Source organism: Erithacus rubecula (assembly GCF_903797595.1).
Source record: "Erithacus rubecula genome assembly, chromosome: 13".
In the NCBI taxonomy this organism is placed as follows: Eukaryota; Metazoa; Chordata; class Aves; order Passeriformes; family Muscicapidae; genus Erithacus; species Erithacus rubecula.
Window position 1 is genome coordinate 15,939,732 of NC_136665.1, and position 22,801 is coordinate 15,962,532.

General features: G+C 46.7%; 1 protein-coding gene across 5 annotated transcripts in view; it reads right to left on the reverse strand.

The window, feature by feature from the left end:
• Positions 1-2,534: 2,534 nt before the first annotated feature.
• The window catches only part of FRMD4B (FERM domain containing 4B), a 126,886-nt gene continuing 106,619 nt past the window's right edge, over positions 2,535-22,801 (reverse strand). For all 5 annotated transcript variants that reach the window (XM_079317431.1, XM_079317432.1, XM_079317429.1 and 2 more), the window contains 12 exons: positions 15,853-15,929; positions 15,316-15,454; positions 14,672-14,813; positions 14,408-14,541; positions 14,210-14,329; positions 12,814-13,042; positions 10,142-10,198; positions 8,537-8,684; positions 7,298-7,423; positions 5,824-6,626; positions 5,183-5,315; positions 2,535-4,252 (listed from right to left, as the gene is read on the reverse strand). In XM_079317431.1, the coding sequence (XP_079173557.1) occupies positions 4,132-4,252; positions 5,183-5,315; positions 5,824-6,626; positions 7,298-7,423; positions 8,537-8,684; positions 10,142-10,198; positions 12,814-13,042; positions 14,210-14,329; positions 14,408-14,541; positions 14,672-14,813; positions 15,316-15,454; positions 15,853-15,929 (2,229 nt within the window). In that variant the 3' untranslated portion in view covers positions 2,535-4,131. The remainder of the gene's footprint in view (positions 4,253-5,182; positions 5,316-5,823; positions 6,627-7,297; positions 7,424-8,536; positions 8,685-10,141; positions 10,199-12,813; positions 13,043-14,209; positions 14,330-14,407; positions 14,542-14,671; positions 14,814-15,315; positions 15,455-15,852; positions 15,930-22,801) is intronic.

Below are 22,801 nucleotides of genomic sequence, written 5' to 3' on the forward strand. Positions count from 1 at the left end.
TAAGAAGAAGGAAGAAGAGTGTGGAATGCAGAAATCTTCCTAGGAGTAGTGTGAACATACCCAGACAGTGCCAGGCAAGTGCAGGGAGCTTCTCCCCAGGCTCAGGAGCAGCTCTCCTGCAATGATCCCAAAGCCCAGAAGATGGAGCAAACCTTCAGCTTTTATAGGATTTCCTACACACATTTGGGATGGGCTGGGTCACAGTGGAGGCTTCTCACCCACCCAGGAGCTGCAAACATTGCTGTTGTGTTTTTCACACTTCAGCTGAGCAAGTCCAAGATCATAAATGAGAAATCAGCAGAAACCTGAAACAGTCACATATTGAGTCACCTCAGCCAGAAAGATTCATGTAAGTATAGTCAGGTGAATTTTAAAGGTTAGTGATCTTAAACGATTTTCCTGTGTAGATTTTCCTCCTGGTCCCTGCACTGAAGGAATGTCCAACACCAGCCTCCCACAGGGCTCATGGCAACTCCCATCAGTGTTTGTCCTCCCCTATCTCAGAGTATTTTGGTTTAAAACAGCAGAGAAAAAGCAGACAGCAATTAAAAATATCAGGCATGGCTTATTTTAGCTCAGTGCCCAAATTCCTTTTTAAGGATTCCTGGCAAGGAGTGGGTCTTCTTTTAAACTGAAAGCACTCAGAAACACTCCACTACATACACATTTAAGTGAGGTTGTATTTCCCCTCCACACTCCCATCAGCAGCATCCACCTTCTGAAGAGAGAGAGGATTGTAAAATCAAACCCTGGTGTTTCACCTTGTTCACCTCTTGGCTTTGTTCTGATATTACCAAATCAGAATTTCTAGGTATTTCTTCATACTGCAAGGTCAGGAAGGATTGCAGAGGAGCACAGGAGGCAGGAAGGCTCCTCTCTTCCACTCTGCTGCCAGGCACTAGATGTCCTCAGCTCCCTGGTGAGGCAGGCTGTGGTTAAACAGCAACACACAGATGAGATAGCAATTCAAACAAAGCACAGCCAATTTGTATTTCAGCTGTGAACAAATAAGATAATGATTACAAGTATGTCTTTATTACCTCCTCAGCTGCATTATACAGACTGTGAACAGTTGAACATCTGCAACAAAACATCACTCCAGAAATGCAATAAGGCAAGCTGGAAATCTGCAATGGGGAAAGTTAAAGGTCCTGGGGAACAACTGGGTGCAGCAGCAGCAGCTCCCTAGAGTTACAGGAGATGCCATAGGGGTATCATGGTCTCCCTTTCCTCCCTGTGCCATCCAAGACTGACCCTAAGCAACATCTGAGAAAAGTTGGTTATCCTTAATTCTCCTCTTCTGGGCCTCCTTCTTCACTCTGTACTTCCTCTCTTCATGGAAGTTTTTAAAAACAAAACTCTTGCAGAGCCAGGCATGTGGAGAATGACAAGAGGGGCTCAAGCGCTACAGCTCCACCACCCCACTTAGATTCCCAGTTCCTCTGCTCAGCTCTTGCTAACTGGAAACTGCAACCAGGCTCTGAACTCAGGCCTTAGAGATTTTACACACAATACCCCCAAACACAGCAGACCATCCTCAACCCAAACCCATATTCTCATCCCAAATCACCCCAGTTGTGTCCCAGCAAGCTGGGAGGCCAGGCTGAGTGCCAGCATTGTGCCAACATGGATGTGCTGGGCTGAGCTAAATCCTGATTGATGACAGAAAAGCCAATACAAAACTTCATGGCTACAGCATTAAAATAAAGGAATACAAACCAAGCTTTAAATGGGGCACAAGCCTGGTAACACATCTCATTTCCTTTTTGTAGGAAAAGCTTCTGGACATGGGGCCACTCAGCTTCCTACTCAAAGCACTGGTGGTTTGTAGCAGCAGGGAGCAGTCAATTTATGAAGAACTTGCCACAAGAAAATCCTCAAATGCTGCTGGGAAAAATGTAAAAGTACAATGTCATGTGGGTAATTTTATGGGCACACCTGCAGGTTTTTTTAATACCTATTTTAACCTGCAACCTGGAAATAAGAATAAAATTCAGTGGTGGTTGTGAAGTTTATGGACACCACAAAAAGTAGGGAATGACAAATAACTCTGAAGAGAGGAGTGAGACTGAACAATCTCAACTACTGGGTGACCAGGGTGCAGAGCAGCTGTCACTCTTACAGACAGGTGAGTGTCTTAGGCAGCACAAACTCCAAACAGGACCCCAAAAGGCATGTTCCAAATGGGAGAGGCTGTGGCAATTCCTGGGTGCAAGGAGAGATGAACAAGAAGCATTTTCAACAACACAAGTTGAAATATACTGTCTCAGTATCACTGGAGGGATGCTGAGTGAGCCCAGCTTGGCTCCCCCAGTACAGCTGGTGGAGAAGCAGAAATTCTGACCTGATATTCTGATGTTTTCACTCAGATCTCTGACCTGCCTGGGGCCAACCTTCCTTCACATGAGGCCACTGACCCTCTGCACTCCACCCAACACCACAGGCCAAAAGAAATCAGACCACAGTGATTTACTTCAAAGCCCTGAAATAACACACACTGCACTTTCCCAAGCACTCAAGGAGAAACGCTGAAGTGGTTTTGGTAGCACACTTTTTAGTTTATTGACCTATACAAAATAATAGGTCTAAAAAATTCAGGAGTAGTAAAAGAATAAGCAAAAAGAGCTTTTGCATTTCTAGAAGGCTATACAAATATGCAAAACCAAGGAAATAAGTTATTTTTTATTTTGCTTTTGTTCGTTTAATTCCAAATCGCGACTCTAATAATACAAACAACTAAGTACCAGCTTAACAAGTGTGTCCTTCTGTATATATTACATGCTCTGGAATACTGGTAAAAAACGTCAAAAAAGTTTATCAGAAACCTTTCTATTCACAATATGAACAGGGAGTAACTAACCTTTTGTATAAAAGAACAAAAGAGCACCATTTCTGGAATCCTGAAGCACAGTACAGCTGAGAAACGAGAGAGATTTTACCGTTTGCAGACGAGTCATCAGGAATCAGGCAGGATAACCCCGTGCCAGTTTGTTCCTACAGATGGATGACCTGAGGTAGGTTTATCCCTCTTAAACCAGGACTGCAGTCACATGTTTTTTCCCTACACAAATGGTTCTGTGAAAGCGCTGTTCTGTCACTCAGTGACTTTGCAACGCACCTGGGAGTTCAGGTGACTCGCTGTACAATCCTAATGCCCCTCATTTTAAGGCACCCACTTGGCTGTTTGTGTTTGTATCCACTTTAAAATACTGGCCATTGCTACCAAATTGTTCCCTGGGAAACAATTCCTGGGATCCTCGACCCACTGTGGCACAGCAACGTGTCACTGTCGCCCCATGAGCAGGGGTCACCATGCAGCCACGGTGAAAATTTGCCTACTCCTCCACTCTGTGAAGTTGTACCATGGAAAGGTCATTAAATGGGTTGTTATTAATTATTTTGTATCATGGAAAAGAGAGTTCAAAGTTTACTGCTTCTGTTTCCAAATCCACAACTACCTATAGTTTTACACAACGTATGTGTCAGCAAATTTTTTTCTATCCAGAACTTGCTGTGGTGCTAACAAACACTCCTAACAACACTCCAAAAACTGGACAGACTCATTCAAACCTCCATAACAAAGAAACTCCAGCCTTCCTTCAAGTAATGTTCCAATAGTGATTCAGTCACCCTTTGCCTCACTCACACACACAGTATCTATCCTTCATAAGCCTATGAAACCTCTTCCAGGTCCTCATAAGCCATGGCAGAATAAATTTTCATTTTTTCTTCTTCTTTCAGACATCAGACTTGTGCTCCTAGAATTCTTAGTTTTCCATAAGAGTCTCCTTTTCACATTTATTTTTCCTCTGAGGTTTGCCTTCAACACCTTCCAATCTTCCCAAAAAGTGCTTGCTAAATATAAATACTTCAACCAAGTGCTGCAACCGGTCATAGATGAACTGTGGCTTGCCCTGGATCCTGTGGGCTGTATGGATTCACAAAGAAACTCCATTTGTGGTAAGACTCTGTCAGTTTGCTGCAGTCCCTCTAGATGCTGAATCCAGCCTTTCCCAGCAGAACATGCTGCTTCCTCTTTTTGTTCCTTTCGCCAGTTCCACCCGAGCTCCGCCTCGGAGCTGCCGTGTTTGTGCAAGGCACGCAGGGGTAGGAAAGAGGGGCTGCAGGGGGCTACACCAGTGTCCCAGGCTTGGAGTCCTCGTGCCAGTACAGCCTCTGCTCACTGCTGGGCAGCTCTTCCTCCAAGCCATCCTCCTCCTCACCGCCCAGCTGGCTCGGCTCCACATACGTCCTGCAACACACACACGGAACCAGGATCAGCTCAGACCCCCCAGCTCATGCACCTCCCTTGGGCTCAAAGTTATGCTGGTTGTTTTGAGTTTGCCTCCAAAGACAAACCCATTTTTTGTGCTGTAATCAGTAAAATTGTGTGCAATTGTGTGCTGCTCAAAAATGTCATAATATGGGATCTTATCTTGGTGGGACCTTAAAGCTCATCTTGTTCCAGGCAGGGACACCTTGCACTACACCAGGCTGCTCCAAGCCCCATCCAACCTGGCCCTGAGCTCTGTCAACACTGTTGGGTGTACTGATTGCTTGTTTGCCATTAAAACAGTCAATAAAGCAGATGAACAATCAGACAAGTGATTCAGAATATGGAAAATTAATAGTTAATGAACCTCATTTAGATAAAGCTGCTAATACAAGCAGAATTTTCAAAGCTCCATTATAAGAAATTAAAAAATTAGTAGAAACAGTATTTTTAAATACTGTTGCCATAGATTTTTAAAATCACTTCAGTAAAACAGCCCATAGCATGTAGTTTAGAAAAAAAAAAAAAGATCTAGCGGCAGCTTTTATGTATTCCCTTACACTTTCATTTATTTTAAAACAAACAGAATTAAAAATTCAGTATTTTCACACAAGTCGGTCTGGCAGCAAGCACAAACTGCAACCCACAAAGCAGGAGGCACACGTGGGGTACTTATTACACTGAGCATAAGTGTATTTAAATGTGATGGCATTTGTGGGGGCAGAGTCATTCCCCAGGGCAGCAGCTTTCTGTCCTCACAGCAAAATGCTCTACAATGAGGGGACACATCAAAAATGCCACACAGAAGCAGCAAGAGCTGCAGGATTTCCTGCAAGGACCAAGCAGACCCTGGGCTCTTGGGAGAGCCCCCACTAGCAGGGGCAAAAAATTTTTATATCTTCTACTCACCTGCTCTGCAAAGGAAGGTTGCCATAAACATTCCCATAACAGCTGGCATAGGAGGAGTGAGACAAGGTATCATAGTCTGGAAGACCCAGTGCAACAGGGGTTCTCCAGTTCCCAGCAGTGTTTGTGGAAGATGCTGGAATTCAAAAAAAAGATTGCAACAAATTAGACCTTCAGCTAAATCAGCTGAGGCAAACAAGACAATTCTCATCAGTGATCTCTATGGGGTTTTGCAGGACTCAGGGAGACAATGCAAACACAAAATATGATTTATAAGTCCTGTAGGGAGGAAGGCACTGTACAGGTGGTATTCTAGAGCTTTTAAAGTGTTTTCTGATACGTTCAGTGATGCTCACTGGACCATATTTTGGAAACCATCACAGCCACCGCATTTACACGGCATGAAGTTTTGTACACTGCTCCTGGCTGCTAAATACACCTGCCTGAAACTCAGATGGCCTTTGTCCTTCTCTGGGTCAAGAGCAAAAGGTCGTTTTACCCTTAGGAGCAGATAACAAACAGGACTTTCCTTCCAAGAACGGAACAAGATCCTACTTGGATCCTGAAGGGCGGAACAAGATCCACCTTTGAAAGCACAGCAGGGACCTACAAGAACACCGAGCAGAGCTGAAAGGAGACGTTACCCGAGGAGAAGGAGGACACGCGGCTGCTCGGCGAGCACGGCGTCTGCAGCCCAGCAAAGCCCAAACTCCTCTGGGAGCCTCGCTCGGACTCAAAGCCTGCCTGCAGGCTGTGACCCTGCTCCTTCTGGCTGGAGGCGCGCTGGTACCAGCCGCGGAGATGCTCTGCTACTAAGGCCTTGTGAATGTTTTTGGTTATGTGCTCCGTTTTAGCCACCTGCTTCCTGGGGAGCCTCAGGGTTGCGTAGGGGTTGTGCGGGGCTCTGTCCAGCTCGTCCTCGCGGTAGGAGCGCAGCTCGCGGCCGCGCTCGTACGCGTAGTGCGAGGAGCGGTAGGAGGGGTTGACGCTGTACTGCCCCTCCGTGTCGCTCTCGTAAACGTAGCCCCCGTTGTAGTAAACGTCGGGCTCTGCGTACGGGGAGTATGCAGGAATGTAGTAATTGGAGGAAGGCTGCTCCTGGCCTTTGTGGAAGACAGTGCTGCGGATGTCCTTATGGGCCAGGTTTGGCATGCTTCCTGAACTTGCAGCAGAAATGTTGTGTTTCTTCGACCGCCTTCGACCCCTGGTCCTGTTGTCGAGCGTCTGAGTGGTGTAATATGGATTGGGAGTGGGTGTCACGCAGTAATACTCTGTGCTTGACTGGCTGGTGTAGGATGATCCATCGTCCAGGATCTCTGTGCTGCTGCTCCGCTGGGATTTGGAGAGGGAGAAGGCTGTCTTGTCAGCAGGAGCCTCGGACAGCAGGTGGGTCTGGGATTCCAGACTTCCGCTGCGCTGCCGGCAGTGGTGGGGGGAAACATCTGGCCTAGAAAAACACAGATGTTGGATGGTTAAAACAGTCTCACAGAGCTGGGGAGAGCACACACAGACAGGTCAGCTGCCTCCCCAGTCCAAGCACAACACAAATCCTGCCTTATCTTTCCACACAGAGTATTTGTGATGCACAGAACTCAGCCTGGCTGAATTTTGTATTGGCTGCAATAGCAGATCTGCCTTATAATAATCTGTCAGGGTGAGTAAGGTTAATCTGTGACAGGGACACACAGAGCTAAGGTCAAAAACACACATTTGGTAATGATTTACAGGAGGGCTCTGTCAGCATTTAGAAAGGTAAAGCTTACACAAGTAACGAGCTGGGAGCACAACATGGAAAGATGAGTTTCCTTTGGATCTGTCTCTCCAGGCTGCACTACTCCAACCAACCACCCAACCAACCAACCAACCAACCCATCCACCCTTCAGCTCTTGATTAAAGATTCTTAGCATCTCTCCTGCTCCAGCATGGACTATCAGCTGTCTCACAGCACAGCTGAGCTCACATTACAGCTGCCTTCCCATAGTAACAGCTCTAACCAACATTTTGAGAGCCTGCTGCAAGAACACTGCGCAGCAAACGACTCTTTCCCCTCTTAACACCATTTGCTTTCACTCTCATGTTTCCCCAGCTGGGCAGGGCAGTAGACAGGGCTCCCTTACTGCAGGTGGCTGCTGCTGTAGGCGTTGCGTGTGAGCACGGGGGTGGTGGGCATGCTCCTGCCGCCGGGGGGCTGCGCCGGCCGCTCCAGCGTGCGGAACGGGCTGCTGTGCGCCGAGAGCACCTCCCTGCAGCAAAGGAAACCAGCCCGTGAGCTTCAACACACACAAGGCACAGCACACCCAGCATGGGTGCCTGAAGTCTTGGAGAAACAGAAGAAAGAGCAGAGCAAACGTAAGTGGATGTGTGAAAAGCAGAGCTGTTAAGTAGGAAGGGAAATTCAACGCGTTCCTGTGTTCGAATGAGATCTTCACAGGGTGAGCTGCTGTTCCAGGACAGAACCGTCGAGGAGAGACAGAGCAGGTAACACAGAAGCAAAATAATTAGGTTTTTAAACGAAGCACATCACAGCTGAATGGGTACATATGGCTATAATTTGACTTCTAAACTTCATGTGAAGGAGTGGTCTGCTTATCTTGAGTGATGAGAAAAAAGCAAAGACATGGCATTGCTCTAAAACATTCTTAAGTGTGCCTTTAACAGCCTGCTCACAAAGACAGGCCAAGAAATCTCAGGATCAGTGGGAGTCCCTACACTGGGAACAGCTGCTAGCACCAGATCTGACATGATCATGCATGACACAATCACACAGTCACCTGCAAACCTACTGCTATTGATGTGCCCCATGGAGCTGTTCTAGCTCCTGAAGTGCCCAAATCCCACAGATACACTAATGATGGAGGCAGGCTGAATCCCAGTAACTGCTTGTAAATAGAGAATTCTCCATCAGGCCTTACATGAATTATGTCTGCTTTGACATAATGTACCTGCTGGAATACTGATACCATCAGAAGGAATGGGCAGGGTTTGCTGCTACCTGAATCCACTAAGCACAGTCATCAGGAAAATGACAAGTTATTAAATTAACACCGAAAAAAACCCAGAAACTGACACAAAGAATGACAGCAGTGGTAGGCACAAGCAACTCAAATACTGCCTTTGCTATTGAATTTCTCACACATCTCAAATCTCTTCACAAAAACTATGCTACCCTTTGGTTTGAGATACGGTGTCAACTATGTATCCACACTTTTGTTCCTAATCAGGAAATTCAGCTCCATCACCAAGTCCTGTAAGGCCAGGAGAGCACAGGGGCAGTGGCTCTGCTGGAATGCTCAGCAGGGGCAGGATGCAGCTCATGGCAGCAGGTGCAGAGTGCAGCAGCAGTGAGATGTGCCTACCTGGAGTGTCTGCTTTCCAAGAGCTGCTCATTTATGGATGACTTCCTGAGATGAATTCTCTCCACCCCAAGGGACTTTGGTGGTGGAAGTCTTGGAGAAAGCTGTGCAGAGCTGGGTCTCTGTGCTGCTGCAGGAAGTGATTCACTGACTGTTGGAAAGGAATATGCATTTTGTTAGAGCAGAATCAGTGATATTTTTGCCCTGGGTGCAAATCTGTGGCCCCTGAGGAGAAGCACTTTGCAGTACAGAGACAATGACAGGAGCTGTGGTTCTAGAAAAGATTTCCTGCCTGCACTGAGCTCTCTCCACAGACAGGACATCGTGGAGCTCCTCAGATCCCAGCAGCACCAACTCCTATGGAAACTACACCCAGCTTGGGGCTGTGCCAGATCCCAGAATGGAACTTCCTGGGAAAACATCTGCTTGCAGAGCAATCCTTTCCAGAGCCAAGCAGGCAAGCTCAGCCCCTGCAGAGGCCAGTTCCTGTCCCTCACCTTCCAGCTCTTGAAAATGACATTTTAAGAATTAGTTTTGAAGCACAACCTAAAAGGGACTGACTTCAAAAGCAACTGAATGAGCACAGACAACTGACAGACACATTTGGCTGAAGGCAATTGGGAAGATGCTGGTTTGATCCTTGTTCTTCTCACTTTGCTTAGGGCACAACCAGGTCCCGACAGAGCCAACAGGAAACTCCAACTAATACATAAAAATGCAGGATGAGCATCACAGAGAACATGTTCATAAGCCTGGCTCCACTTCTACTTGTACAAGCAGGAATCAGGTGTAAATCCATTTTATAGCACCACCTGGTTTGTACAATCTAAAACTGGGAAAAAGTGAGATCAGAGTCAGGCCTGAACTGCAAAGTGAGTAATAATTTAGATAATGTTTGTCCCCAAATGACGATTACCCAGTTTAAGGGAGAGGCAGGCCAAGTCCTTTCCACCTTGTGGAACAGGGTGTGAGTGTGTCTGTGGGTGTGTGTGTGAAATGAGTAAGCTGAGCAAACACCAACCCATGCAAGATGCAAGCTCACTAGGGAACAGATAAACGTAAATAGAGCATTGGTATCTGTGACTATTCCACTTTTCTCTAAGTTTTATGGTAGCTGTGAGATCAGAAAGGCTGGCCTAATTCTCTCAATTTCTAAGTCCTTCAGTTCTAGGCCAGGCTCTACAGACAACATATTTGACACCCACAGTGTCCTCAGCCTGCACATTGGTCATGTTAAAACCAACTTCCTTCTCTAAAGATGACTCAGGTCAGCTCACAACACAGAAACTTTCAATAACTAACCCATTAAGAGGAAAAACATTCCTGAGTAGCTATTTTTCCCTCTGCTAAAAAGTAACTTATCATCAAAATTCACCAAAGTTATGGATTCATATGATGACTTGTATTGGAAGGGACCTGAAAGCTCATCTAATTCCAACTCCCTGACATGGGCAGGGACACCTTCCTCTAAGAAGGTTTGGCTCAAAGCCCTGTCCAGCCTGGCCTTGAACACTTCCAGGGATGGAACATACTAAAGGACATTAAGGACATCAAAGAAATATCTCTGAATGGACAAATTTCTTGGGGAAAAAAGGATAAGCATCATACCATCATCATAGGTGGTTGTGTCTGACAGGGAGCTGCTCTCAGATGGAATTATATCATCTGTGAATAAAAACAAACACTTTAAGCACAAAAGAGCCAACATCAACTTACAAATACCTTAACACAGTTTATTTTCTAGAGCTTCAGAGCCAGCTGATACTTATAGCAAGCAATCTGTATTCTTTAGCCCTCACAGCCTGAAGACAGTCCTGGTACATCATCACTCTGTGTGCTCACTGCAGCTCAGCAAGCAACCCAGGTAATTATCAAAGAGATTTTTTTTTTTTTTTTTTTTTTAATAATCTGTAGCAGGAATCAAGCCAAGATTTACAAAGGTGTTTTCCACCCCACTTCCAACAGATCTCACAGGGTGTTTTGGAGCTTCAGTAGGAGTCAGGAGCCTACACAGACATGTAGATCTTGGCTGTTAGCAGCTAATCTCCTCCAGGTACACCTGAAACCCCACCAGGTAGGTACAAAAAGCCTTTTAAAATTTGGCATTTGCTTTTGAATGTTGCATCAGCATACAGATCCTGTTTCAATTAAATTAAGATCAATCCAGAATAATTCCACTGATTTCCATCAAGGTATTGCAAATTCCAACAACACAGAAAACAGAAACTGTTGCATGGGCATGCTAATTTTTTTGTTTCTTTTTACATTTTGTTATTTATTCCCAGCACTTCACTATACCTGTCTCACCTTGATGCTACACACTGTTCCTCACTGAGAAACAGCCTGTCCTCACTCAGGTTTGCAGCAGACCAGCAGCAGCAAAGAAATGAGGCTGAACTAGAGATAATTAACCCCCAGCCAGCTCAATCCCTAGGCTGTTTCTGGCAAGATATGGCACTGCTGGGGTGAAAAATCTCCATGAATCTTCAAGCAAAAGAGAAATGAAGCAACAAAAAATGACAGTGGCAGCCACTTTGTGTAAGACACCTGTTTGTACCCTCAGCCACCATGAGCACCTGCAATGTGTGCTGCTCCTGCTGTCACAATTTGCTGCCAGGAAAGGTCTGGTTACAAGAATGTAGTAAATAGAGCAGCTGTTCAAGAACAGCAAAAATCAGGACTGGTCCCTGCCCTAGGGGGACTTGTCAGACCACCGAGGATGGGCTGCAGCTCTGCTTGCAACCTGACACTGGGAAAAAGCTCCAGGGGAGCTGATTTATGTGGATTTGACCACAGGGTGGTAAAAATGTGGAACTGGGCCCAGTGTGGGGAGGAACAAAGCCTGCTGAGGGAAAGAAAAAAGCCAGCCTAAAGCTAGTGCTGGATTCAGGGGGGATGTGCAATGATGACATATTCAGATATGGTGACATGCCTGAATTTAAATCCCAGGGTCTGTGCAACTCCCTGCAAGGGAGGAAGAAACTCTGGGCTAGAGAGGGAGAAAAGGGAAGTGGAACACAGAAAGCAGTTCAATATGTCCTTCACCTCCTATCCCTAGGGGCTGAGATGGAAATAGCTATGGCTTGATTCAGTAAATCAATGGGAATATTTAACATATTACTTCTAACAAGTCATTCCCCAAATTCACAGACAAGTGACTCATCACTGCTCAGCCTTCTGAAACCCGGAGTCGAGAGCACTGCTGGTGACAGTGACAAGGTTACACACAAAATCAATTACTGATGAACAAACACATGCTGCAGGGTGACAGCCTGGGACTGGGAGGGAATGCAGCTGCTTATTGCTGGCTTGGACAACAGGGCAAGACACTGCCAGCAACACACAACAGCACCCATGGATGGATGGATGGATGGATGGATGGTCTCTCTGCTCACCAGCACTCCTGGTCATTACCACACACCAGGTGCCCCAGGTAATACAGGACTTTCCACAACCTGTATCCACGCTGGTGAGCAAGAGATTGGAAAAACAGACGTTTCCCTCCCCTCTGTCAATCAGGAACAAGCTGGGCCACATTAAATACTGATCATCAGCCTTTCAGAATAATCACTTTGTGATGATGGATAGCCCAGTGATGCCTTGATGTGTCAGGGGTAAGGATCCAAAACTGCTTCAATGGCTTGGATACTAACAGGTTTCCACACATTATCCTTGAAGCAGCAGCAATCTCACCTCATTTAGGAGAATCACACTCTCAGAATGGAGGGGACAAGAGTATCTGCTTTCACTGTGCTCATTAGTGGCAAATGGATTTAGTAAAAAATATGTTTGCATTCATAAACTCCTAAACTTTACTTATACGACTTCCTGGAAATTTTGAATCAAGGAGCAATGTCTTTTATCCTTATTTCCTCAATCCTGCCTGCTCCATTTCTGCTGGAACTGAAGCACCACAGGAGGGATGGGGGAGAGATGCTGCATGTGGCATCTCAGATGTACAACTGCACTCAACACCCAGGAATTCAGGCATCAGAAAAGCTTCATCCAAGGTGCTGCAGCCAGCCTTTCTGTGCACAGCACCTTCAGCCCATATCTGGTGCTGGAACATGTCTGTGCTTGCTCCTAAAACTGTGGCCAACTCTGCCCCCATCCTACAGCCATGCACTGAGTATCAGATGCAGCAGCTTCATCTCTTTTTTCTTATTTAACTGCCTTGGAGAAGATAAACCATATAGAGAAGATGTAAACAAAGTTTATAAGTAAGCCAAATTGTTCTTTTTCCCCTCCTGTTTGCATCAGAACATGGGGAATTCTCTCACCTGGTAGAGCCAGAGTTGATTTCTGGGTTGGTTTTTTGCCACACTTGATTCTATATTCATTTATGGAGTTTTCTATCTCTTGCAGCTTTTTTACAGCATCAGCATACTCCTGCTTTCTTTTCTTCTTCACGTTTTTGCAGAGGTCTGGCTCACTGGCAAGTTTCTTGGCAGCTTCCACCAGCTTTTGGTGTATGATAAAATTGCTCTCCAAGTCCTGCAAAGTAGGATCCTGCAAATTCATGAGATGAGTTATTTGCTTGTACTCCGGAGAGAAATTATCAATGAAAGTCATCAGAAAGATGACCTATTTTTGTGGTGATGAAGTGAAATCTTGAGCACAAAAACCAAAAATGCAGAAAAGTTTATACACAAGACAATCACAGCATATGAAAGTCTCAGATCTTATTTCTGACTAGGGCACAATTTTGAGATCTCTTGGGCAATGTCCAAAGTTCTGAAGCCCAGGTGACATAACACAGACTCTTAAATTCAGGTTTAGGCTGCTAAACCTCCTGCTATGAGTCCAACCCTGAAAACATCTGTTCAAAATCTCTCCCTACTTCAGAGAAAATAAAAATGGAAATTGGTATCACCATACCTACGTAAGAGGGAGTTTCAGGCTTTAATTAATTGTTTGTAAACTACTTTGAGAAGCTCAGATGAAAGGCACTGCAGAAGTGCTAAGCAACACGTTATTAAATCTGGTCAGCAGGATTTTGGTTTAATAGCATTTAAGCAGTCCACAAAATCACTTTGCTGCAGACAAGGAGCACAGCAGCCCTGTGAGGCAGGGCAGTGAGTTTCTGGTGAAAGACAGATGCCAAGTGCCCAACACCTACTTACTTGGATGATACAGCTTGCTAACAAATCTCAGAAGGAATGAGGGGGAATGGAGTGTGTCCAGAAACTGCAAACACCTGAATTACCATATCACCCAAGTCAGCCTCTGCCAGCAAAGTTCATTTTAGCTTCTTGAGCAATGCAGGGAGGTTTTACTCAGGTGGAACCTTCATTAAGCCACAGGTAAAACTCCTCCTCCTGTCACCTGTCACACAACTATGCTCACAGACAGGTGATTTTGCAAGGGGGACAGTGCACACTCCTTCTGGGTTCAAACACCATCCAAACACAAGTCAATGCTCCAGAAAAACTCAGAGCCATGGGCTGCCAAATGATATTATGCACCTGATACTCTCTAATTAGCAGCAAAATATCCATTAAAATTCATACAGCCATGGCCAAATCAGGGGTTTGGATGGGGTGAACTTGCAGAACCCACCAAATTTCCCACTCCATGCAAGCACCTGTCCCAGCTGCCTCCTCTTAAAACACCCAGGAAGAGCTGAATTATCCACAAGTGGCTCTGGCCACCCCAGCCCTGCTGTGCCCAGCTCACCTCCTCACTGGGCAGCAGGTTGTCATCCAGCTTGAATGCTGTGCCAACACGTCTTCTCACCTGGGGAGGCTCCTCTCCAGCACCCAGAGGATACTCCTTGGGCATCTTGCCTGTCAGCTCCTGGGAACAGAGAGGCTCCAGGTAAGGCTCAGTGGGATAAAGGGGCTCCCACTGCCCAGTGCAAGGTGCAGCTCTCACCGCTTCCCGCAGGCAGATCTTCTTCAGCTCCTCAACTTTCTGAAGCAGTTTTTCCTGAAGGAGTTTCTCTTTCTTCTTTAGCTCCATAATTTTCTCCTTCTTTTGTTCTTCACTGACCTCTGAATCCTGAGAGCCTGGGAAACACACTCTGTATCAGAGGATTTCCAGGTAAAGGCCATTTTTATTGCCTGGTAGTCTCATTTCCCTTTTAATAAACACAAGCCCCATTATACTTGGCTACTTCATATCTACAAACAGTATTACCTGATGAGATCAAGCTGCCATTGCTGGCCATAATAAGCTGATTCTTGGCCTCCAAAGTCACCAGCTTTGACACTTTTGGTGTTCCCATCTCTGTCAGATCCATGGCGATATCATCCAAACTTCTGGCTGATGGAATTTTTGCCTGAAGGAGTTAAAAAAAAAAAAAGTCCAACCTCATTGAGTTACCTCTAATTAACTTCAGAACACATCACAGAAGATGACATTTCACACCACATCTCCCACAAAATTAAGGCTAGAGCAACAGCATCACACAGGTTGCCTGTGGTATACAAGAGCTGTTTGGCATTCCTTTCTCCTCTTCCCCAAAACCTGAACCATCTCCCAGCTCAAAATCTCTGCAGCTTTCAAAACAAACACAGGAAAGGAGACAAAAGGAAAGACAGATTAGACACCCAGACATGGGAATTCCCTCTTCCATAATTACATTTCCATAGGCCCTAACTGCAGGCAGGCTAAAATGGATCAAATAACAATACCACCACCAATAGACTGCTCAAAAAGCTGACAAAAACAATTTGTAGTTTTTCTCTGGAGAGTAGTCCATCCGTGGAAAAACACATGCTGAAGGATATGCAGGAAAGGTGTTGAAACCCCTGCTTGCAGTAAAATGCCTCATAACTTACTTTGCTTTGCTTCCTGTCCAAGTAGAACTGGTGCTGACTGATTGCCATCACCCAGATGGACTTGATCAGGGAAGTGTTTGCATACCAGGTCTGCACCACCAGCCCACTCTGACCAAAGGTCCTTCTTGACACTGAAATTCTGAGGAGATGAAAAGAAATGCAATTTCAAGACAGGTCTTTGAGGTTTAAAGTCCACAATGCCTCTCTCTCAACCAGGCAAGGTTCAGCCTTTATTTTAGGCATGCAAAAACTCAGATTTCCTTCATCCCATCACCCAGTGCTGCTGCAGATTTGGCCATGACAAACAGTCCTCCCCTTGCTCCAAGAATTCCCTGAATGGACACACAGGGAATCTGAGAGGACCCCCAGAGCTGAGACAGCCCCAGTGTGCCCTGCCAAACGCTGGATCAGGATCATCCCAAAGCCCAGACTAAACTCAGTGTCAGCTCTGAGGCACCTCCCACCCCAGCCACTAACAGCAGGGTGAGTTCCCACTCTGGGTAAGGATTAACCCCCATGACAGAACTGCAGCCTCACCTGCGGGGGTCGTGCACTTCCACAGCAAACTTCTTCTCACGGAAATAGAGATTTTCCAGCTGTTTCCATTGGAATAGCTGGGAGAGCAGGGAGAGAGAAGCAGCACACGGTCACTAAAGCACCAGTCCTCTCACCCCAAGGTGATATAATTTCAGCAAATTACAATTCCTGTGTATCCTCAGCTATGGCATGGACTGAGCAATAACTACATTCATAGCATCAATTAAAAGGAGCACATAAATATAGGATGGCCCCTCAGTAATTTCACACTCTCACAGACAATGTGTTACAAATTGAGGATTTTGCCAGTGACAACATCTGCCTCCAACAACAGCACATTTAATTTCACTGCTAGAAGTTCCCAGAGATCTTGGCAGGGCAGCTAAAGTCATTTTCTCTCTGATTAAATGCAAAAATCTCTTTACAAAGTAATTGTATAGACAGCTATGGTCTACTTCCCTGAGTCAGAACATCCCCAGGGAATAGCAGCAGCTTGGAAAAGCCAAGACCTTCCTCTTGTGAAGACACTGTGTGAGACACCCAGTGTGACATTTTGGAGCAGAGGTACAGCATGTACAGAACAGCAGCAGCTACAGGAGGAAGCCACCCCCAGCACATTCTCCTGCTGGAAACCCACATATTTCCTGTAAAGTGCCAGCTGGGAGAAGAGATCAAAGTCAGTCAGGGCTTGGCAGCTGCACCCGTGGGATCAGGATTTCATGTGAATTCACCCTCCTTCTGCAGCAGCATCAGCCAGCCCCTGGGGATGAGCCATCAGGGGCTGCATCCTCCCAGCCCAGCCTCGCAGGTTTCAGCAGCATCACCTCCTGCCCCCCTCTCCAGCAGTGCCAGGGTGCCTGGGTGCACAAGGGGACTCTTTTGGTATCCCCAGAGATGCCCCCCTGACCATGATGGGCCCCACAGGAGCAGCAGCACGCTGGAGTTTGCATCAGCTGCTCTCCAGAGCTGCAGCTCACATGGAGGTACCAGAGGTGCCTCCATCAGCTGGGCAGGGACAGGGCTCAGTGGGAGATCAGCCTGTGACACCAGGGATGATCCAGCTGAGGCACCCAGGCCATCACAGCAACTCCTCCTTTCCCCACTGGAGCTTTCCCAAAGCTGCCAAGGGTGCAGCCACCACACCAGAAACCCCCGGGACACACAACATTCCAGCTGGCCTCTGCCAAAACCTGACATGCCATGCGACCTGCCACTACAGAAACACTTCAAGTTTTGTAAAAAATGACGTTATTATACAGTGATGCATCTGAAACATTTATAACACAATGAAACATAAGCCAGCGCATTCGTGTTTCAGGGAAAAGGTGGCTCTTTCAGCAGCTTTCCCTCTGTTTAATTAAAACTTTCCTAAGACTACCACTGACTATTAGAACCTGATGTAGAAAAAGTGAAGCCAACTGGAAATGCAATTTACTTGAGTTAATAAGTTATTTTCTCGACGATTGTAGCAGTTTCCCTCCGTGCTTAAGTAAGTTCATGTTTGTCTCCCAGCCCTCCTGCCCAGTCAGAAGCGCCTCTTTACAACTCTGCACCGAACTTTGACAAAAAAACACACTCAGAAAGACGCAAAAGGCGACAACCTAAGCAGTGTGTCAGGACATTGAGCAACAGGCGCCTGTGCTCAGCACGATCCCAGCGGGATCCCGGCACAGGCGCGGCGAATCCCGCACTCACCTGGCCGCAGCCCCGATCCCGATGGCGATCCCGATCCCGATGGCGATCCCGGCTCCCCGGATCACTGTCGGGGGTGGCATGGGCAGGGCAGAGCCGTGCCGTCCGTCTGTCCCTCCGTCCTGCTGCTCTGCTTTGGCAGCTTCGCCTCCCACTGCTGACACACGCCTGACATCACCACCCACCCGCTCCAAGCGGCGCCTCCCACGCCCCAGATAAAGGGAAAACCCGAGAGCGGAGCCAACGAGGAGGGTTCTGCCGAGGGGCTGCACCCCTCGGAGCACCCCAGTGCCCGTGGGGGGACAGGACGGGGCCAGCGGCGTGGGGGCTGCCCGGGGTCCCCGCGGTGCCGTGTCCCGGCCCCGCCAGCCTTGACTCACACCCAGAGGCAACAGGTTCAACCAGAAGCATCATCCCGGCGTTCCCGGCCCGCTCCCACGCTCGTAAAAACCATGGGCGTGCTTCAAACATGACCTCTGGAAACAACACTGCCCTGCTGCCTCTTATCGCGGCGGGGGATGAGTCCCCGTCCCCTTTATCACTTCCTCTGGGTTCTTCCCCTCCGGACGCGCTCGACATTCCGGAGATCTGCGGGAGAAGGGCACACCTGTCCCAGGGTGAGGGGCACACCTGTCCCAGGGTGAGGGGGGTCGCTTTTGGCAGGAGGATAAAACGCAGCAGCCCCAGCACCCGGAGCAGCCTCCTGCCCAGGCACAGGGGTCTGTGCAAATCCCACACCAGGATCACTCGCAGCGCCGAGAAAGGATAACTTGAAAAAGGCGTTTGCATTTTTAAGAAAACCTGCACGGAATTGCCTCAGGATGTGGGCAGAGCTTTGCCCCATTTCCTCCCCACCCTGTGAGATCCATCCCAGCCCAAAAGGAGCTGACGGGCGCCCCAAGCATTCACAGTGGGGAACATTCAGCACAAAGACATCTCTGCCTCCTTCCCCAAGTCCGGGATAGCTCCAGCTCCCCCCTCTGCTGCTCCACAGCAGGAGAGATGGGAATTGCTGTTGTACCCAAGACACCCTTTGCTCTTGAGGACTGAAAAGTGCCCTGACCTCAAATATCTCACTTAAGAACAATATAAGCTCCTTAGCTACCGCCTCATTTGACAAACCCTCCTAACTCAGATCTCTGTAAAAAAAGGTTGGTGATTAAATGATCTGCTTCAGAATAAATTGTGAGCTAATAATATTTACACAGATGCACATAAAAATAATCCTGAATGAAAGTATTACAAGCTTCTGCCGAACACACTTGGATTCATAAAGACAAGAGGGGAAAAAATACAATACAAATAAGGACAAGGCAATAAAGTAATAACTTTAACTGAAATTTTTCTACCTCGTGGTCAAAAGGCAACACTCAGGAAACCGTGACTGCTCTAGAGACATCCTGCTCTCTTCAAATACTCCCTACCCTGTACAGACATGTTCTGAAATAATTCCTAATTTCAATCTTACCTAAACTACATGCATATTTAAAGACAAAAGAGTGGCAAAAAAAAAAAAAATCTGGAAATCTAGAACTGGTTTTTGAGGGCTAGAAGAACAATTAGGAATAATTAAAATGTTTTTGTGGAAGTTTTGCAATGCATGTTCCCTTTAACCAGATGATTAAGTCCACCTGAGCTAATTAATGTTTTCTTAATAGCCTGCCCATCCATGGTAGGTTGTCAGGTCCTTAAATGCTCCTGAAAACTACTGAGCATCCCAGGGGCTGCCTGTCTGACTCTGAGTACAACTTGGCCTGGTCAAGGTTGTTTTTCTGATTTTTTATTTTTGTAGAAGGCGGAGGTGCAGCTCTGATCCCATCTCATTATCCAGGCACCCCTGTGCACCAGCCAGACTCCTACCACCCAGCTGCTGCTTTTCCAGCCCACGAGTTTAGGCTTCCCTGCATTTCTACTGTGATTCAATTCCAGATACCAGGAGCACTGAACAAAAAGGAACTGCCCTCCTTTCTGCACAAAAAGAATGGTAATAGTCTAAGGCAACCCAAAGAGATATGACTTGCCTAAGTGTTGAAACACCTTAAAAGAAGCAGCTGGTTTGGTTTTTTTTTTTTACCTGGCTGATCTTGCATCCAGTTTTGAATAAAATGCAAGTTTGTCCCAGCAGGAGCAAACTGGCTCAGAAAACCAGCCCTGTCAGGATCACAGAGACCCTGCCCAAAGAGACCTGCAGGACAGCTGCTCAGGCTCCTGCCTCAATATTGCTGTAAGCCTGATGGGTTATGTTTAAAAAAATAATATTTTAATTTTTTTTTTTACAAAGTTTCTTTTTGCAAGGAGGTGAAAATGTGGAGAGCAGCTGAGTGCAGGGGCTGTGTGGCCACATGCTGCTGCACCAGCCCACGTGCCAAAATTGCACCCAGGATGTTTCCAAGGTTAGGGACAAATTCTGACCAAGAGCTGAATTACCCAAATCTCTGGCTTTCCACCCAAGGGGTGTTTGGGTAAGGTCAGCATGGAAGTGCAAGCCATGCCACAGTGCTTGCAGCAGCCTTTCCCTGGGGAAGCACTTCCAAGGCACCTCGTGGTACGTGCAGTGCCTGCAAGGAGGCTCAGCAACCAGCACCTCAGGAACTGGCTGGGAACAGCAATCTGCAGACAAATCTGGCAATTCAGAGCAAGGAAACATAAAAGATTTCTGCCCACAGGAATGCACCCCACCCGAGGAGGGAAATTACCACGCTGGCAGCAGCACTGGGAGCAGTTTCAGCCCCTCTGCTGCATTCAGCTGTCTGGCATCCTGCCTTCAGCTGGAATCCTGTGTTTCACTGCTGTGCCTGCCCATGGAGGGAGGCACCTGAGGAGATGGCAGGAGAGCCAAACTGCCCCACCTGCAGCACCTTCTGAGGGAAGGAGGCAGACAGCTCCCACCTGTGCCAGCGTAACTTGGCAGAGCTCACCTGCAGGCATCCTTTATCCATAAATTATTAAGACAGTCCTAAAAACCTCTTCGATCATATATTTTTCTAACACCTTATGATCCTTTTTTGCCTGATCCTCACTAGCACTGGCATCATAAGATTGAGAAATGTCTCAACATCAAACTGCCCCAAAAGTTTGTGTTTTGCAGTAGGTGATGTTCAAGCAACTTTTTGCACATCTGGAAAGAACTGAATTTCAGAGCAGTCTCATAAAAGCTCTGTGTTTATTTTAAGTAATTATGTGAGCTTAGTATCTTCTATCCAAATAAATGGCTTGGTGAGAAATAAACACCATAAAAGAAATCTCTGCCTAATTAGAGCTGCCTGCTGAGAAGGCTGTTCCAATGCTGCTGTGTTCTGAACTATTCAGCAAAGCAGGACAGCAAATTTACATGAAGTAAATGTTCTGCAAGGGAACACTTTCAGCATCAACTCTTAGTATATTTTGAATTAAGTAAGAACTATCATAATACCTCCTCCTCATAGCTCAGGAGTAATGCATCTCAACAAAGAGAAAGGCAAAAGTGTCAGGAGGCTTGCAAGGATGAACAAAGAGCTCCTGGACAAACTGACACAAAAAGACCCTTACAGAGGGTGGGAGAAATTGTCTGAGCAGACAGGGGTCTGGTTTGGAAAGCTAAAGCCCTGAAAGCATTAAATCCATCCAGGTATATTGTGAAGGTGATGAAGCACAGGTTGCCCAGAGAAGCTGGGGCTGCCCCTGGATCTCTGGAAGTGTCCAAGGCCAGGTTGGATGGAGCTTGGAACAACCTGGGATAGTGAAATGTATCCCTGCCCATGGCAGAGAGGTTGAAATGAGATGATGTGCCAGCCCACACCATCCTGTGATAAACATTACCCATTTCAAAACAAGTATATGCTAACAAAAACACTTCTGAGAACACAATGCAGTCAAGACATCAAGCAGTAGAACCAATATTCTTGGACATTTGAAACAATACCACAGCAAGATTAGTTCTTCTCTTCAGATTAACACAGTTAATTTATCACAAGGGAGTCGCCCACAGAAACACAATGAAGTGGGAGAACAAGTCCAAGAGCCAGCAAGCTGCAGCCCTCAGAGGATCCCCACATATTGGCTGAACACAGAATAAACTCAACTCATGCCTTAATACACCCTTCATTAACAAGACATACACTGTTTTTCTCGCCAGTGAGAAGAATGGGGTAGAGATAAAGGGAGATCTATTCTGGCTTGAAATGACAAACAAACTCCTGGGACATTTTTTATACTTTTCCTAATTGATTCAGAAGATACCAGAGACAAGATCTTGGCATGCCACCCCACAGCAAGCAGGAGGCACTTCTCCAAGCAGGAGGTGACTCTCAACATTAACTGCAACTGAAAGAGAATACGTTTGCAAAGCAGCAGGACTGCAGAGCTCATCCCAGGTCTGAGCTCAAATCTGAGCAAGGGTTGCCAAATCCAGTCTGTTTTAATGCCCTGTGAGACTTCAGGATGACAATCAAGTGAGCTCAGTATAACCTCCAGCCAGTGTGGAGCCACTGCTTTTATCTACAAAGACAATTTTCATAAATGACACACAAAATAATTCTGCCTTTTCAGTCTGTAGGTGCTGGAGCACAGTGCTTTCCCCAGTGCCTCAGCTGGCAGTCCTGGGTGATGGGCAACACTTGGGCTTTGCTGGAAGCTGCTCCCAAAGCAATACAAGCTCCTAGGAGTGACTTGGAGCAACAAAACTCCCTTGTCCAAACCATCTCAGGTCAATCAGCAAAATATTAATAGCTGGAGCCAAACCTCCCCAGCCAGCTGCACACAGCCAGGGCAGGTTCTCCAGGTCCAGCCCCAGAGCAGCCTCCCCAACACCACCTGATGGTGACAGAGCCCTGGCAGTGCTGGTGACTGGGATCTGGAGATTGCCTCACCCACACCTCTCCTGCAAGCTGCTTCCTGTGAGGAGCTCTCAGCCCTGCACTTCATGCACTGGTGTTGATCCAATAACAAAATCTTGGGATATCCACTGTGCTCCAAGGCTTGGATTTAGGTGTCTCTGCCTAACTTGGATAAAGGCAAAAGATTTCACTTTTTGAAGAGGGTAGTTGCATTTCTTTGGCTTTAACTGACCCTCCATTAATGGGTGCAGCTAATAGATATTTTATTTCTATCAATAATATCAAAATTTTATTCTAAATATGGACTTGGCTCTTGCAAGATGCCTACAATTCTATGGTGAAGCAAACATCTGACAGCACTGCAGAAAAGCCATGGGGAGCAGAATAAATCCCCAGGTGTGAATTCACTGGGACACAGGCACCAATTCCTGTTCAAAGCCTCC